This window comes from Eubalaena glacialis, chromosome 12 (genome assembly GCF_028564815.1).
Source record: "Eubalaena glacialis isolate mEubGla1 chromosome 12, mEubGla1.1.hap2.+ XY, whole genome shotgun sequence".
NCBI lineage: Eukaryota > Metazoa > Chordata > Mammalia > Artiodactyla > Balaenidae > Eubalaena > Eubalaena glacialis.
In genome coordinates this window covers 10,364,466-10,383,206 of record NC_083727.1, presented here as the reverse complement: position 1 = coordinate 10,383,206, position 18,741 = coordinate 10,364,466, and the positions used below count along the sequence as shown (strand labels likewise).

At 36.6% G+C, this 18,741-nt stretch overlaps 1 protein-coding gene across 1 annotated transcript in view; it reads left to right on the top strand.

Moving 5' to 3' along the window:
* ARID1B (AT-rich interaction domain 1B) overlaps window positions 1–18,741 on the top strand; it is a 405,190-nt gene that overhangs the window by 227,632 nt on the left and 158,817 nt on the right. Inside the window, 1 exon segment of the mRNA XM_061207638.1 lies at window positions 10,566–10,607. Coding sequence (XP_061063621.1) covers window positions 10,566–10,607 — 42 coding nt within the window.

The following is an 18,741-nucleotide window of genomic DNA, read 5'->3' as shown; positions in this document are numbered from 1 at the left end:
GAGCAAACCCCATCCTAACCCCCAACTGTGATGACTAAAAGTGTCACTAGACATTGTCAAATATCCCCTGACTTATTGGAGGTGGGGAGGGGCACAAAATTTTTCCTGGTTGAGAATCACTGGTCTAGACAAAAATTAAATCCATTGGAGATCCTTGGCCAAAATTGTTTATAAACTCTTGGTGAAACATGACATGAATGTTACTGCCAAGTAGCTAGTTATTTTAAATTTTATTTTAAGTTTGGTTGTACATTTTTAATTTCAGAAACCTCATTTTTGCTTAAAAAGCTGTAAAGAGGGACTTCCCTGGTGGCACAGTGGTTAAGAATCCGCCTGCCGATGCAGGGGACGTGGGTTCGATTCCTGGTCTGGGAAGATCCCACATGCCGCGGAGCAACTAAGCCCGTGTGCCACAACTACTGAGCCTGTGCTCTAGAGCCCGTGAGCCACAACTACTGAGCCCGCACGCCTAGAGCCCGTGCTCTGCAACAAGAGAAGCCACCGCAATGAGAAGCCCACTCACCTCAACGAAGAATAGCCCCCGCTCGCTGCAACTAGAGAAAGCCCACGGGCAGCAACGAAGACCCAATGTAGCCAAAAATAAATTAAAAAAAAAAAAAAAAAGCTGTAAAGACTTTGTATGAACAAAACTGAGTCTACTTAATATAACAGTTTTGAAAGGGCCTACTGAGAGTAAATATTTCATACATTAAAAATCAAGTTTTTTAACCTTGAGGCTGTATTTCAAGCTTTTTGCTACTTTATATGTAGAAAATAGTTTCATGGTATAAGCTCAGTAACTCTGAATTTTCTCATAGATCTCTTAGAGTTATTACGGCTGGATTACCAAATAAATGTAAATATGTGGTCCTTTACCAGGTTTTTTTTTAAGATTTGAATTTTAAAAACTGAACTTCAAAATTTCTGAGCTATAGGTTATGAAGAGGTAAGTGTCATACTTCGTATCTGAAGGTTGTATTGTATTTTCTTGTCTGAACTTGTACATACTACTTTAACTTTAGTGTTGGCTGTACTTTTGATTTTTAAGTTGATTTTGCTGGTTTTCCTGTTGAAATTCAATTTTATGCGCAATTGTATTAAATATCAAAGATTTTCATTAGACACGATCCTTTTTTAGTTTCAAAAAAGACCCTAAAGTTGTTTTCTACCTTACCAAAATATTTCAGAAACCTCAAATCCCCCCTACCAGAAGAAAAATCTGGCAATTCCCAAATCATTCAGAAATCTCTAGAAATTATCATCTGAAAATTTCAGTCCTATGATCTAGAACACTTTATCAAAAAAGAAAAAAGGCACACTCTACAATGAAAATCAAAGGCATTTTGAGGATGACAAACTGGAATATTATTTTACTTTAGTTCTTGTCTGTATATTTGGAAATGGTAATATTCGCTGAGTACCATGGATTACTGTTTTGTGAAATGCAAAACCCAATGATATGCGAAGAATAGTACTCCAGTAGAACCTTAGAACCTTTTTAATAGAACTTTCTCATCACCCCAGAAGTTTCCTTTGCCCCTTTGTCGTCAGTTCCTCCCTCCACACCCAGCTCCTAGCAACCACTGATCCGTTGTCTTTCCTGACAGTTTTGCCTTTTCTGGAATGTCTTAGAAGTGGAATCATACAGTCGGTAGCCTTTTGAGTCTGGCTTTAGCTTCTTTTACTTAGCACAATACATTTGAGATGCATTCGTGTTGTTGCTTATATCAGTAATCAATTCCTTTTTTATTGGTGAGTAGTTTTCCATTGTATGGATGTAGTCCATTGTTTTGTGTATCCGTTCACCAATTGATAGACATTTGGATTGTTTGCAGTTTTTGACAATTTTGAGTAAAGCCTCTATAAACATTCTCATACAGGTTTTCAGGTGAACATGTTTTCATTTCTCTTGAATAAATAGATAAAAGTGAGATTTCTGGATCATGTGGTAAGGCTACTTTTATTTTATTATCTTGCCACAGTAGATTACTTTAAAAAATCAGTTCTCGTGTTCGAATCCCATGTTTTTAAACAAATTACTCATATTTTCTTTTGCCATATGGTACTGCTGTCTGTGGTAGAGCCGGAGGGTTCCGCCTTGATAATTTACTCTTCAGGGGAGCATTGTAATCATCCATCAGCACTATTTCAGAGCGTGACTCTGTTATTTCATGTCAAGGTGTACCCCTTGACGTGAAGTAGCGACGTGAGTGTCACTAACAAGTGTGGTGCCTTCCTTCTCCTTTGGGTCAGTCTTTGTTCCGAAGAGGTGCCTTTTCAGGTTTCTGTTAGTTGTTTCCAGTCTTACCTGAGCCTCATGTGTCCTCAGGCATCCAGCTCTTCAGCGAGCAGATGAAGGTTTGTAATTATCTCCCTGACATTTTTCTGTACCGAAATGCCCATGTCCTGAATTACCAGTATTTTCCGATTGTTCACGACTAGAGATTCTTTAGAGACAAGGCCTGTATGGCCCTTTATTATAGAAGATTAATATTGAACAATTTTGAACTCAAAAAGGCATTAAAATAAACTCAGTAGCAAAGCTTTTTCACACAACTAATACTCATTTTTGAAGGCTTCCTCTTTTTCTTGTACAGTTTTTTTTAGGCAACATGCTTATTTTGGAGAGAGGAAGACTGGGCAGACTGGAATAGTGGTGTGCTGTCAGTTAGTTGCCTTGAAAACTTGAAGACTTTCATATATTCACATTAGGTGGAGCATGTTTTAAAATCTTGTTAGATCTACAGCTGCGACATGGAGCTGTGTCCAATTGTGGTTTATAAACATGTATTCATATTTTCATTGTGTTACAGTCCTCAACACATTCATTCATACCTACTTATTTATTTGTTCAACAATTATTTTTTGGGCTCCTACTCCATGTCAGGCATTTTTCTAGGTAAGAAACATACAACAGTGAATGACACTTGCAAGGTCCCTACTCTTGTGAAGTTTACATTTTAGTAAAGGGATAAATAAGCAAATTTCAGGTGGTAATACCAGCAAGGCAGAGGGGCTCTTTGAGGAGGCGACCTTTAAACTGAGGTGTGAGTGATTTGAAGGGACCAGTAAATAGAAAGATCTGGTGGTAGCAGAGTGTTCCAGGAGGAGGGGACAGCAAGTGCAAAGGCTATGAGGTAAGAGAGGGCCATTTTCAAAAACAGAAAGGAAGCCAGTGTAGCTGAAACATCGTGCATGGAGGGAGAGTGGTGGGACTGGGGATCAGTGAGGCAGGCAGGAGCCACTCAGTTTAGCTTCTTGTGGACCACCGTGAGGAACTGAGACAGCATTTTATGGTCTTGGGAAGTTTCAAATGAGTGGAAATGGAGGAGGGACTTGCCTGTGTAGATACTATAAGTGCTTTCAGAACTGCCTTTAATATCGTAGTGTTCTTGCCTGGAACTCTGCCAGTAGATGTATGGCACCTAGAGTTCTTTTTATTTAGAGCCTTAGTTAGTTTTTGCTATGCAACAGACCAGCCCATAGCTTAGTGCTCAGAGCAACCAACACTTAACGTAGCTCATGATCCTTCAGTTTGACAGTCTGGCCCGGGTGTTTTTCCTGGTTTCTGCCGGGCTCATTCTCCCGTCTTCAGTTAGCTATACTGATCTGCTAAATGGCTCCGCTTCTCGAAGTTGACTGGCTCTTGGCTAGGATGATGTGGTAACAGAACCATACGTCTCTTATCCTCCAACAAACTAGTATGGGCTTGTTCACATGGTGGCTGGTTGACTTTCAAGAGGATGGTTAAAAGGGTGCATTGCCTCTTGAGTCTTAGACTTGGAAGTGGTGCACTATGCTTTCTCTTGCTGCATTCTGTTGATCCAAGCAAATCACATGTCCAGCCCAGATTAAAGGATTAGAGAAACAGCCCCCACCTGCATAGTGGTGGCTATTTTTGCACACTGTTCTATACTCACGGTCTGTTTTCTCTGAGCCATATCATGAGTTTGTGATTGCTTTGTGAATCTTAAGTGAAGGTATCCTCAGCCAGTTAGAGAACATAATTAGAAAGAGGAGTGTTACCACAGTGCTCACAACCTTTGTTTTAAATTTAACAGCCTAGGATATGAAGATACAGCTCACATTCTAGTATAGAAGATAATGTGAGCATAACACTTGCAGTGAAAAGTGTAATTGTAACATATGCATTGTTTGTCTTGAAATTGTGTTACACTGTATTAAGTACAACAGAAATGGTTTTTGGTGTATAGATAATAATTAATACTTATTAATATGCATCCGTTCCCTATATAGGTACAGGTTTTTAGTTAATTTTAAATACATTCAGAGAATGGATGTTCTACTCAGAGAACTTAACAGTAGAAGGCATCATTGTGTGTTCTATTACCAGCTAACCAAACACCTAGCAGTTTCTGCAAGCTGTGTCCTTGAGCTGTCATGTGGCCCGTACATGCTAAGAAGAAGAATGAGGAGAATAATAAGTAAGAGAAGAATGCTGCCAGGGTTTTTTTAAGTGTTCGTTATTTAAATGGATTACAAAAAAGTAAACAATAATGATAGTAGTGGTAATAATAAACAATAGTAATATTAAAAAGACAAAACAACTTCCTTGCTTGCTAAAATTAAAACTTTGCAACCCAGGGTGAGCTGTCTTGTGTGCTTATGTGAGAGGGAGAGGGAGAGGGAGAGAGGTGGGGGACGGAGAGCTTTTCTTCCTACAGTCTACATTTCATAAATCCTGTGACGTGGTTTTGGAGAACAATGTATTTATTAATGTCTGCTTCTCCTTAATGTATAATAGGTAAAAGTATGCATAATCGTTCTAGTTGGTGTATTGGTCTTTTCAGACCAACCAAAAAAGAGACACAGCAATCTTTGTAAGTAGAATAGTATCTTTATCCCTTGAACGTCAATCTAGGCAAAAATTATTTTTTCTAAAAGCATCTGAATTCTTAGTAATTTACTTGTGGACAAATATTGTGATTGCAGATTCCATCCGATTCTTCTCCTCTCACTCCCATCTGCCTTTGGGTTGAATACCTCACAGATAATTTTGCTTTTCCCATCCCTACCTGGAATTGGAGGCAAACTTGATATCATTTTAATGTTTTAGTATGGTGAAGATATGGTATGTATGATCACTGGAGAAAATAATGGATCATTTTGCATCACAGTTATTCAAATGGAAAATTAAAACTGCATGTCCTCCTCCCCTTGTTATTTCAGAATAAATTATAGATGGATCAAATATTTAAATGTAAAAAATAAAAAGTGAAATGTATTAAAAGAAAACATGAATGAATATTATAAAATCCAGGACTGGACAAGACAATTTCCAACGTGGCACATATTCTAGACGGCATGGAGGGAACAAATGGATAGATTTGATTATTTATAATGTCAACTTTCTGTTTTTAATCCTACTTTAAAATTTTAACACGTTAAAAGCATTTCCCTAATTTATAAAATATTTCTTGAAAACTGAGTTTTTCATGATTATGCAGTGGTCAATCATATATCATACTTTGTTTAACCATTCCCTATTTTTATACTTTTTTCTAATTTGTCATCATTTCAAATAATGATGTGGTATTCATACTTAATATATAAACACTTGATCACAAATCAGATCACAAAGATTTCTCTAGCAAATAGATTGCTGGGTAAATGGGTGTGAATATGTTTGAGGCTATTAATGTATAGTGGAAAACTGTTTTCTGGGAGGGCTGTTCTTATTTACATACCCATCACAAGTGTTGAGGGGTCTGGTTGTACACACAAGCGCTGACTACTATACTTTTAAGCTTTGCCAACTTGAAAGATAAGACTTTTACTTACATTTCTATGATTATTATTGACATTGAACAATTTATAATGTTATCATTGGCTTATTTTATTAACTAATTACTTTTAATTGGACAAGAAAAACACATGCATTGGTGAAAAAATTCTTACATTGTGAGACAAAATACAATGAAAAATAAGTCTCTCCCTTGAGGCAATCACTGATGTATTTCTTGCATATCTTTACAAAATAGTCTAAGTGTATCAATCATATTAACCGACTCCCACTTTTATTTTTAACACAGATGTTAGCTTACTATGTACACTATTCTGATTCTTTTCACTTCATGTGATATCATAGAAATTTTTCCTTATCTACACAGATAGACACACCTCCTTTTTAACAGTATTATGATATTCTACTGCTTAGCTGTATGAGGACTTATTAAACACCCCCTTGTTGATGGACATTTGGTTGGTGGTTGTTTTCAGCTTTTTAGTGTTGCAAACAACTCTGGTAAACAATTTTGTAAATCTTTATTTTTGCACTTGAATATCAGTGGAATTGTTGGGTTAACACCTAATCACATGCGTATACATTTTGGTGGATACTGCCAAATTGCATTTTATTCCAGTATATGTTCTTATCAGTGCAAGGCCATGATTTGAGTGATTTCCCACATCTTTGTCAATATTATAATTATCTAAGTTTTTAATCTTTGGTAATCCATGGTGAGAAAAATAGAATAATGTTGGAAGTTTTGACTTGCATTCCTTTAATTATGAGTAAGAATCTTTGCATGTAATTGTAAATCATCATTATTTGTTACTTTATTTCTTTTTGTGACAGTGTGATCCCGGTTTTAGAATCTTTATTAAAATGGGACATAGTTTTGACAATTTTTTTTTTACATATATGTTTTTATTCTTTTTCAAATTCTTTTCCCATTTAGGTTATTACAGAATACTGAGCAGAGTTCCCTGTGCTATACAGTAGGTCCTTGTTGGTTATCTGTTTTAAATATAGCGGTGTGTACATGAAAATGCTGCTGAATATTTGTGTTTTCTGCTTTAGAGATGAAAGTAAAAAGGGCTTTGAAAGTGATTCAAGAAAGGGGAAGGTACAACCACTGTTACTTCCAAATTCATGAATTCACATTTTCCCAATTTTCTTAATAGAATGATTGGAAATTAAAGTGTTTTATTTTAATTTTGGCAGAGGGAGGGCTTGTTAGGGTAATTGGGAGAGAGAGAAGCCAATTGAAGGTTTTTTGCTTGATTAGAATGAAAGAACTGTGAATGGTGTAGCTGCTTCTGAACTTGGCGGATTGAATTTCCACAGTGGTTTTAGAAATTCTCTACAAATGGAATCCTTTTAGGCATGTAAAGTGTTGATTGTAGCATCATTTGAAAGAAGCATGGTTTAATGGCAAGGGCTGGACTTATCCTGGACTCAGGAAGTCTCTGCTTTGTTAGCCCACACAAATCCCTTCACACCTTATACCTCAGGACCCCCTGACAGGTTCTCTCTCCCAGTGATGTCAGGTGTGCTTCTCATCAGTATATTCAGAGTCATCTTTGCATTTGTTACAGCATCTGTGTGGAGAAGGAGAACATTGGGTATCATGTCCTAATTTTAATTTAGATAAACCTGTGACCTTTTTTCTTGATGATTTTATTATATTGCCAGTTTTAAATCTCCCTAAACTGAAGATTAAAAAGAAAAATGACACCATGAGTAATCTCGTCTGTTCATTTCTGGATTGAATTTATTTTTTAAATGAATGTTTAAATACATTTTACCCAATTAATAATAACTTAGTGAAACTCACCACTTTTTATCTCATACAGTACTGAGCACATGTCTTACATGTAGTAAATATCCAGAAAGTCTTTGTTAATGAGTCAGGTAAATGCAGACTATCAGCACTTTATCCTCCCACTACATTATTAAATCTTTACACTGAGAATGTACTAATTTTTTCCAGTTGTAAATTCTTGTTTTAACTTAAAATTGAGACTACATCATAGTAGTCTCAATTTGCTGATGATGGTTGTCTAATAACTAAAATCCCATCAGATAAGCACAAATCTACTTCTAGCTTATTTATAGGAATTATAGATGTTGGGCTTATGAAATAGAAAATACTTATCCTCCTCCTGTTTTCAAAAGATTCAAATTTATGATAAAAGAACAAAAAAGCTTAGCTGATTTCTGTTGCTAGTTAAGTTTAATGACTACCACCTGAAAATCATGTGTGACAGTTGAAATACTCCTTTACTCCCACTAGAGGGGGATTCCTTCCAACTTAGGTAAAAATGCTATTAGATACAACATGAAAACCTCTGTGTGACATTGATCTTTCTTTTTTATTAAATTGAAGTTAATCTCATGTTTAAAAAATCAGCTGTCCTTCTGTAGGTATTGCAATTAAAATCTTACGGAAATAGAAATTATAAAGGATACTGAACTAGAGTGCACATGTATTTAAACCATAGTGCTTTTGAACAAACCGTAAATTTTTAAAAGTTGCTTTAATTAAACTGGTTAATACTTGGGAATTTCAGAACATCACTTTGAGCCCCCCTGGAGATAAAATCTAGGGTAGAAGATGAGGCTGACCTTTTGAGATCCACCTCCTTACCCCAATCCCCAAGGTCTGTCTTCGTCTCTGTCTGCTGACATACCACATGGAGAGTTCCTAAATTCCACTTGAAAGTTTTGGTTTGCTATCATCTCAAGTTGTCCAATATATTAAAGCCATATCTTTAAATAGATTTCTATTTGCCATTGAATTTTCTTACTACTTTGACTTTTCGTACTGTGTTAAGCAAATGCAGAACTCACTCTGGAGATGATCTTTGCAGATTTAAACATATAATATGTTTTAAAAACAATTCTATACATATTAAAATATCATATCAAGGGTGAATGTACCTAACACTGAGGTATGCAGATATGAAGTATGTGTATAATTCAAGGGTAAATGTCATATTGTGTTTATGGTAGCTAAGATTTGGTGAATTTGTTGCTTGTGCTTTTCCTTAACTGAAGTTTCCAATGTTGATTAGAAGTTTTAATGTAAAAATATTTGAGGTTAGTAACCTAGTGTTGTGAAAGGCAGGACTTAGGAAATTCAAACATATGTAAATTGCAAATAACTGGGTTCTTTTTTTTTTTTTTTTTTCCTTAAAGACTATAAGAAGATCTTGTTTCTAAATCTAACAATTAGCTTTGGAAATCTCAGTGTAAACAGAAATGCTGTCAGTGAATCTTATAATGATCTTGTGCTGTAGTTATCCAACATTTCAGTCTTTAGCCTAAAATCACATTTGGTATCAGCAACATATGGTTTTCATCAAAACTAGGCTGCTCGTCTTCTCAATGCCAATCATGCATTTCTCTTGCTTTGTGCACCAGTGTCTGTCAGGTACCAGGTGGTGGGTGAGCGTCACTTTCAGTAGAGCAGTTGGAGAGTACAGTTTGTTTCCTCATTTCTTCTGTGACCCCTTTACTTTCATACTGGATGACAGTCTTATTGCAGTGATCTTCCTTTCTGTATTTTCTGCCCCCCAAGGGAAAAATCCAATGTTTTTTTTATAGCAAGATACATTGGATAGCCTGTATGTTTTCTACTTAAGTGTCTACCACAAATGCCTGATCTTAAGGTGTTTAAAACTAACAGTGAGGGACTTCTCTGGTGGTCCAGTGATTGGGACTTCGCCTTCCAGTGCAGGGGGTGCAGGTTCGATCCCTGGTCAGGGAGCTGGGTTCCCGCATGCCTAGAGGCCAAGAAGCCAAGATGTGGAGCAGAGGCAATATTGTAACAAATTCAATAGAGACTTAGAAAATGGTCCACATAAAAAAAAAAGAAACACTAACAGTGAAGCCAGGTAGTCTGACATTACTGCCCCACCTCCACTGTCTTCCCCAGACACTTAAAAAATAATTCTTATTTGTTCTGTTGCTTTCTTTCCTTGCTCTTTTCCATCATATACTGGTACTTTGTAGTAGTCAAACTTAAACGCTTTATACACCAGACTGAATAATTAGGTTTAAAAAACGGTAATTATCAATACACGTCTTGTTCCACACAGCTTTTAAAATTCATGTTAATGAGCTCTGTCTTCTAATGCATAAGACTGACAGGCAATTTTGAAGTTTTGCCATCATTTCTCAACTTGTTGCTTAGACTCTGCCTGCTTTTTCCTGAGTATTGCTTTCAGGAAGTCTTGCTCTGCAGCATTCCCGAGATTCAGGACTACCCACTCTGATGTGAACGAGACAAGAAATTACTAGCAGCTTCACAAGCATGATGAAATTGCTTTATGGAGCACAGCTTTCCCCTCACTGACAGTAAAAGTTCAAAAAGTATACGCAGCATCTTGTGATTTAAGTGAGAAGCATGATTCTCCTAACTTCCCAGATCATTTTGAGGAACTTACACCACCACTTCAACATGATAGCAAATATATTAATTTGATAGGTGCTCACCCTGTTATAAAACTGGAAGCCAGGGCAGTGACCTGGATTTATACCCACTCATGAAGAGACTCACAGAGCTCTCTTTCTTGACACCTGACATAAATTGAATGCCAGCTTTCTCAAAATTCTTAGCTCAGGCCATGCCTGTGCTCTGGTGTCTGCGGTTAGACTCAAAGAAGGTTTTTGATAGTGCCTAAATTATTTTTTTCCTTATGATTTCAGGTTGAAGTCTTGACTTAGTTCTGGGCCATGCCTGTGCTCTGGTGTCTGCGGTTAGACTCAAAGAAGGTTTTTGATAGTGCCTAAATTATTTTTTTCCTTATGATTTCAGGTTGAAGTCTTGACCTCGGAGGATACTGCCTTTGGACTGAAGGTGTGTAGTCTGATGTAGCTTGTTGTATAGGTTTCATCAGCTCCCCTAAGTGGATTGGAAGACTCAGCAGAGAGGGCTTGTGTTTTTCTAATCAGATGGAGAGGCCCTGAAGTCTTCCAGAGTTTCAGATTTCCCTGTTATTGGGATTAAGATTAGATTATGGTAGTATTTTCTTTTCCTTCTTTCTTTGTTGTGGAGAATATGAGACATAGTATAGGAGACCAAGAGTTTCATTTAGTAGTAAATGACTTTTAAATTTGAATGAGCCATGGAATAGAATTTACTGAAACTCCCACGCCCCCAGGTTGGGGGCTGTGAAATTCAACCACTGAATGGTATCAGAGTGCTGTGTTTAGTTCATAATTCTAACTTCATTCATTCATTTATTTATTATCCCTGCTTCAGATATGTATTGGACCCTTGTGTTCCAGTCACGACTAGATGAAATCTCAGCTCCTGCCCTTGGGCTGCTCACAGTCAGTTTGTAGGTATCGGCCTATAAACAGATAAATTAGTCTGTGGTGTGGTTGTCCCCATGCTGAGTTACGCCAAGGATGTGGAGTGTGGTGGAGTTGAGTGGGAAGGCGTTCTCGGAGGTTGATCCCTGGGCAGAGCTTGAGGGCTTGGCTTGTATTTAGGCAAGAGAGGACAGGAGAAATGAGAGCTGTTTTCAGGTCAGAGGAGAACCATGAAAAAACTCAGAGGGAACTAAAAGTAGTTAAATTCTGCCTCTGTGGCAAGCTCTAGGGTTGAAAAGGTTAAAGATTTGAATTTTATCCCGCAGAAAATGCGTAGCTATTAAAAGATTTAAAGTCAAGTAGTGGTTAGATTTGCAACCTACATAGATGATTTTGGCCACTTTGTGGAGGATGGATTTGCCAGAGACCAGTGAAGGGGTTGACTAGGTCAGGTGAAAGATGATATGGGCCAGAGCTGGCATAGTGGAAGAGGAAAGAGATCCTTAAGAAGTAAGTCTGCAGGACCTGATGATCACAGATATGCAGGGTAAGGAAGGCAGAGGAGCTGAGGGTGAGATCAAGGAATAGATTGGCTACACTGAAATACAGAGCACAGACGGAGGAGTCACAGATTTTTAGAATCATAGTCTTCCAGACCTGTAGTTCTTTTTATTAGATTTACTTGCCTTTTGTACATATTTGCTAGTAATTCTTTTTTTTTTTTTTTTAAATAACATGTATTTTAAAGTATTTGTTTTTATTTATTTATTTATGGCTGTATTGGGTCTTCGTTTCTGTGCAAGGGCTTTCTCTAGTTGTGGCAAGCGGGGGCCACTCTTCATTGCGGTGCGCGGGCCTCTCTTGTTGCGGAGCACAGGCTCCAGACACGCAGGCTCAGTAATTGTGGCTCACGGGCCCAGCCGCTCCGCGGCATGTGGGATCTTCCCAGACCAGGGCTCGAACCCGTGTCCCCTGCATTGGCAGGCAGATTCTCAACCACTGCGCCACCAGGGAAGCCCATTTGCTAGTAATTCTTAAACCATGTAACTAAACTGGTGAGAAGTACTTACTAGGGGAGCCTGACTTTACTCTCATATAGTTGTATAGAAGGACAGCCTAGGTGCCATCAATTACTTTGAAAATCACAAGTTTCGGAGGGTAGTTGGTGAAAACTTGAGAGCGTAAGGTACGGGTACTCTTACCTGACTCCTACTTTCCCTTCTAGATGCTTGGCATTTTGTTAGTACAATCAAATTAGTTGTGCTGCAAGTACAGGTGGATGACATTGTAATATTACCAAAATCAAAACTGTTTAGAGGTTATAAGCTTAGCAAGGTATTACATTATAAATAAATATAAATTAAAAGTAAAAAGACATTAACACTTTATAAATATTTAAATATTTGGTAAACTAACTCAAGTTTTATATCCTTAATTTGTTTTTTTTGCCTCTGTATCTACCAAAAATTACTAAAAGAAAGCTAATTATAAATAGAGCTAATTTGGTATTTGCAGTATTTAACATATGGTCGTCTTCTGAATTTTTCATTGTTTATTAAATACCCAGCATGCATGCAGAATATTCACTGCATATTTAATAAACCTGTAGGGTCAGTTCTTGTGAACTCATCTCCACAATCCTTCATACTTATACTGAGTATGCAGCAGGATTGTGGAAGATTATTGTACCAGCAGCTCTCATGGCTTGCCCCACTCTGTAAAGGCTTTGCATTTGTTTTATGGCTAAACTAGCAGATTGCTTTTGTAGCCTTAAATTCAATTTGTAGGAACGCAATTTGAAATTTTTTTCCCATGATTGAATGATTTTTAAAGAATTAGATGCTTTCCACTTTTGCATATCTACTCAAAAGTGTTTATACATGTAACTATTATCTGTAAGTCAGCAAATATATTTTTATCTTGTTTCTTAAAAGGTCTGGGTATTCAGTATTGGTCAGGTTTTTGAACACTTATTCGCAATTGATCTTTTTTCCTGTTTTTGTGTACACTGGGAAAAATAACTGAAATCTGACTCACTGGTAACACATCAGTGGCATCATCTTGCTGGATGTGGAGTATGTGTCTATCCCATATACGTCTCTGATCCTTTTAGTGATCTTTAATGTGCCTTTGATCTTTCTTTACTTTTTTTTTTGGACACTATCTAATTACTCGTTTCTTGTATGCTTCGTTTTCTCCCAAGTCGAACTAAAATCTACAAACTTAATATTTACTTAATATCTACAAGCATGAATTCGTCAGTCTCAGTGGAAAATAACTTAACTGTGTTGGGACCCAGAGGTGCAAACAACCTATTTCTGTTGATGAGTGTGGTGAAACTATAACCCAGGAAAACAATTTTGCAGTCATTCAGAACTGTCATGCCTATTGTGGCTGTTTTAACATTAATTTTTTAAAGCTAATCTAATAGGAAGGAAGTATCTACATTCTTTCCTCTTCTCCACAAATCTTAATTTTGCACAAATCCTGATTCATTGTTTTATTAGGCTTATCTCAGTCAAAGGTAACTTAGAATTTGAAGAATTTGAACATTTCAACTGATTTCTAGCGGTTCTGAGTTTTGTAACTTCGGCAGTTGTTTCTATACAGGTCTAGTAAGATGCTTAATTAATTTAAAATTATGTATACTTCTCACAAACAAGAATTTCAGTGAATAGAAGAGGTGTTTCAAAATTAAAAAATGAGCAAAGATATTTGGAAAGGAAGGTTCTGCAAACTATAGACTGCTGATCTTGACTTCAGCTGTGACCAGGACTTGAATATATTAAAAAGTTTATAATTCTATAGAATAATAAATCAGGAATCTCCGCGGCAGCCAACATGGGTTGGTTCTTTTTACAAGATAAGTACGCCTTCTATGTCATTAATATACTAGGTAAAGCTGGTAGTGATAATGAGACGATAAATCAGCTAAGCAGATATATATATAATTATATTGTTAAACATAGAAAAAGGCTAAAAATTTGACTTTGTTGCTTATGACTTCTACAAAGAAATTTATAGTAGGGAAGTAAAAGAGAAATGAATGAAATATCTCTGGGTTGTTAAAAAAGAAAAACTATGTAAACATAACTTTTCCATAAATTTCTTAAGAGATCTTATCAAAATCTAAATAAATCACTTAAAAATTTCATGACCACAAATCTTTTGCCCTCTCATTTGTTGTGTATAGCTAAGTCAACAATTATAAAGAAGCAAGATTTATTTCACTATTAACTTAAATATCTTTGCTAATCTAAGTTCTGCAGTTACACTCATTGAATTCATTCTGTCATTCTAATGCATTTCATTTAAACAAATACCTGTGGAATAAACATACATGTTTATTTATGTGTTGGGAATGCAGTGGTAAGAATAATAAACCGTTGCTTCTGTGGACCTTACATCCTTTTTTTTTTAAATTTATTATTATTTTTTTGGCAGCGTTGGGTCTTCATTGCTGCGCACAGGCTTTCTCTAGTTGCGGCGAGTGGGGACTACTCTTCGTTGAGTTGTGTGGGCTTCTCATTGCGGTGTCTTCTCTTGTTGCCGAGCACAGGCTCTAAGCGCGAGGTCAGGCTTCAGTAGTTGTGGCTTGCGGGCTCTAGAGCACAGGCTCAGTAGTTGTGGCGCACGGGCTTAGTTGCTCCACGGCATGTGGGATCTTCCCGGACCAGGGCTCGAACCCGTGTCCCCTGCATTGGCAGCAGGTGGATTCTTAACCACTGCGCCACCAGGGAAGTCCCAGACCTTATATTCTTGACACATCTTTTGGAATGATCTTATTCCAGGCAGAAATTCTAGAAGAGATGCAAATTTATATTCTCCTTTTGTATATAATTTTTTGCTACTCTATGGTATAATTGCTTTAATTGAATCTATTTGTTGTATTCTACAAAATGGAATAGAATTCCAGTTTGACTTATAAAACTTATAAATGACAAAGGGATTAGTCATCTGTAAACAAAATTTCAAAATAAAAGTGAAATTTATTTTGTCTTTTTAAAAATAAGGTACTTTTAATTGTGGAAAATTGTCTAGGTGGAGGATCATATTTGGCAGTGACTTCAGTTACCTTTGGACTTATTCCTTTATTTTGACATCTGACCATTATGAAAATCATCTGTATTTTCCTCCTCCGTATAGAAGTAAAAGTTATGTTGCAGTCTGTATCTATCTAACTGCTTGTCATAAGGTCTAAGAGGGAAATAGAACACAGCATTGGTAGCACATCTCTGAATGGGCTCCCTTTACTAAGTAACCAAAAAAGTGACCTTGGGGAAAAGTGGGAGGAGGTTCACTTGCTGTTTTTCTTTTCTGATCACTTCAACTTACAGGAGTCAGGCCTAATCAGTTCTCACTGCATATTCTGGTCATCTAGAACTGTGCTGTCTAATAATGGTAGTTACTACCATGTGTGGCTATTTAAATTTAAATTAATTCAAATTAAATTTAAAATTTATTTCTTCAATTGCACTAGCTAGCTACATTTCAATAGCTACATGTTGTTAGCAACTACCATATTGGCATAGTGCATGTACTTGAAGTGCATTTCCAACTTGAAAGAAAGTTCTGTTGGCCAGAGCTGGTCTAGAAAATAAAAGTTCCAAGTATTCATAAGACACAGACATTGTAACATAATACATTTCACAGTTAGAATAGAAATTTTTTTAATTGATAGAAAATCCTGAGGATTAGAGCAGATTAGTAGAGAACAGAAGGAATTTGCTCTTTTGGTAAAGTAGCATAAAGCAGAGGAGATGTTCTGTTCAGTAAAAAATATATATAAAAAATATAATAAAGTTGGCATTTCCCATTGGATTTTGAGAGTAGAAAGGTTTTAAACTGGGTCATGAAATTAGGCATCCTTCTGGTTCTGACTGTTGTAATGTGTCATTAATTCATTGATTTACCTGGGGTTATGCCTGGGGGCTAGGAGTATAGTATTTCAGATTTAGAATGTTTAGCTTCACGTAATAAGAGATTCTACCTGTTCAAATATCCTTTCTTTATTAATGTAACCACATGAAAGCATACATTAATATGTTTGTGTTTTTTTTTTCTTCTTGTGAAGCCATGTTAACTTCGGTTCTTCTAAACTCTTTCCATCTTCTTACCAGGGTGTGTTTTCTAGTGAATTTACTTGGCTAGCTCTCTAAGAGGGGTGTGAATATAAGTTAGGTATAAAAGTATAATTAGGGTAACAATGTCATTGAAATGAAACCAGCAAACATTTTCTTTTTGAAGTTCATAATCATATCAACTCATATTACTTTTCATAATATAAAGGATTTATTTTTGCATTTACAATTTTTTATTTAATGAAAATCTACTAGAAATCCTTAGAGGAATAAAGGACCAAGCTTATTCTTTACTGTTTCAGCCATTGAATCTAAGTTAAAATGAGAATATATATATTGGTAAAGCAAAAGAATTTTCTGTTTCTCCGTAGAAGAAAGACTGGAGGAGGAAAAACAAAATCCATAGCAGTTCTCAAGTCTGGATTTGGGAACCCATGTTGAGTCCTTCCCTTCTTTTGTTAGAGAATTTCCCAGCCTCTCAGTCTGCCACCTGCTGGTGGTTCAAACACTTACGTGTTTGATTTTTAAATAAATCTGCTTTTTTCTTATTTAGGAAAGATTTGGGGGAAATGTTCTATTTCCACTCACCTGAAATATTTTGGTGCAGTTTTACTTGTCATGTTTAATGATATTTTTAAAAGCTATTTTACCTTCTTTTTCAACTCTGTCTTTAGAGGATTATGTGAATATAAAATTTAGAAAAGACAGAACATTATGAAGGCCAAAGCATATACCACTAAGAGATAAAGACAGACTTATGAAGGTCTTGAGGTCTTGAGTGCCATGAAGGGGGTTACTTGGCAGTTGTTGAGGGGGGGGCAGGAGGGTCTTCCCTAATTTCTGAATTTGGATGAAACATGGAACAGCAGCCCTGCCCTGCTCTTTTGTAGTTAAGACTACTTAAGTGGAAGTGAGCAGACCTAGAGTTTACTTTAAGTCGTAGTATAAGACTGGAAAATTGATTCCTTGTTCTCACTAAGGTTCTTTTCAGCCCTAAAATGCCACAGGTCTTCTGTATTCATTAGGTCAGACCTTCAATTCTGTGCTCATTTACTCTTCTTCTGATTTCTCCCTGCGAGTGCTTACTAGTTTAAGCTATTCTCATTGTGTTGGGGGAAATATAAATATTTTTTGTCCATAAACAAACATTCCCAATGAAATAAAGCCAGGTAAAGATTTAAAAAAGAGAAACAAAGTGTAGGAATTTTATTTTCTGCCATCTTTAATCTCCTGTCCTAACTTCCTTTGGAGCCTCCTTGACTAATTCTAGAGCCTTAGATTCATGGGTCAGTTATTTGTTCATCATTTTCTCAAAGAGGAAAAGTACTCCAAAATATTAATTTATTTTCACAATGACTAAGGCTTGAGGGAGGTAACATGACTGATTTTAAGCCCTATTTAGTGGCAAAGTAGGAAAAAAATTCAAGTTTCTGCCTCCCAGGCCAGTGCCCTTTATACAGAATTACAGCAATGCTTATTTTTGGTCTTCCCAGTACTGGAACTGTAGATTAGATTGAATCTTACAGCATTGACATTTTTACAGCTTAAATTGCCAACAGTGTTGGCAATTTCATATGACTCAATCCAATGTATTAGGGCTCTCCTATATCATTTTAGATCTGCATTCAGTAGTGAAAACACTGTTTTTCTTTAAAAGCTGTTTATCCCAATTGCATTGTGTATGTGCATACTAGTTGAAATATCAGGTGATCACAAGATGTTTGTGGAATTTAATTGGCATGAAAGGACTCTAAGCCACATAGCCCAATGAAGAATGTGTGATGTTTCCAGAATAGGCTCTGACAGTATATAAAAAATCAGAAATATTCATCATGACCACGTGGGTTCTTGGTGTGGTAGGAGCTCCATTTCTTCTAGACCAAATGCTCTGTCAGGTGATGGTAGAGGGCAGGCTCTTTGGATGGACTTACTGACTGTATGGCGTGGGTCGCTAGATCTACTAAGTATATGTGTACAAAAATGTTTGCCCTGATGGTGGTGAATCTAGGTACGTGAGTGGAGGCTAGCAGAACTCATGCCTGCTTTTGTCAGACTTACATTGGTTTTTAAGAAAAGATGTTAGGAATTAAGCACGGCCTCAGGTGCTGTGGATCTCAAAAGTGATCTTTTTAAGGGAGGGAGGAGTTATGCTTGAATGAAAGCTTATTTACTTGCATATTCTGGCATTTGATTGACTCTGTTTTTCTGCTGGGACATTATTTTGGCACTCTTTTTTTGAGGACTTAATTTCTAGTAATAATAAAAATGTGCATATATTCTCCTTATCCCCACCCTGAAACACCTGTTCATTGGGATGTGTACAAATAATTAGAGACATGTCTCTGGGCTTGCCTAGAAAATTCCTTAGCATAGAGTTACTGTGACCATATTAATAATCATCAAGCTGCTTAAGATTTTGTTGGGAAGAAGCAAAGAAATTATTCTAGGGGAGATGGGGGATGATTTTGATTGCATGTGTTTTAAGTTCTCTCCTATGCCAAATTTTAAAGCCAGTTTTGTTTCTTCAGATGGTGAAAACCCTCCTCCTCCCTTAAATCTGGCTTTTACCCAAGTCATGTCAGTTTTTGCAAGTCA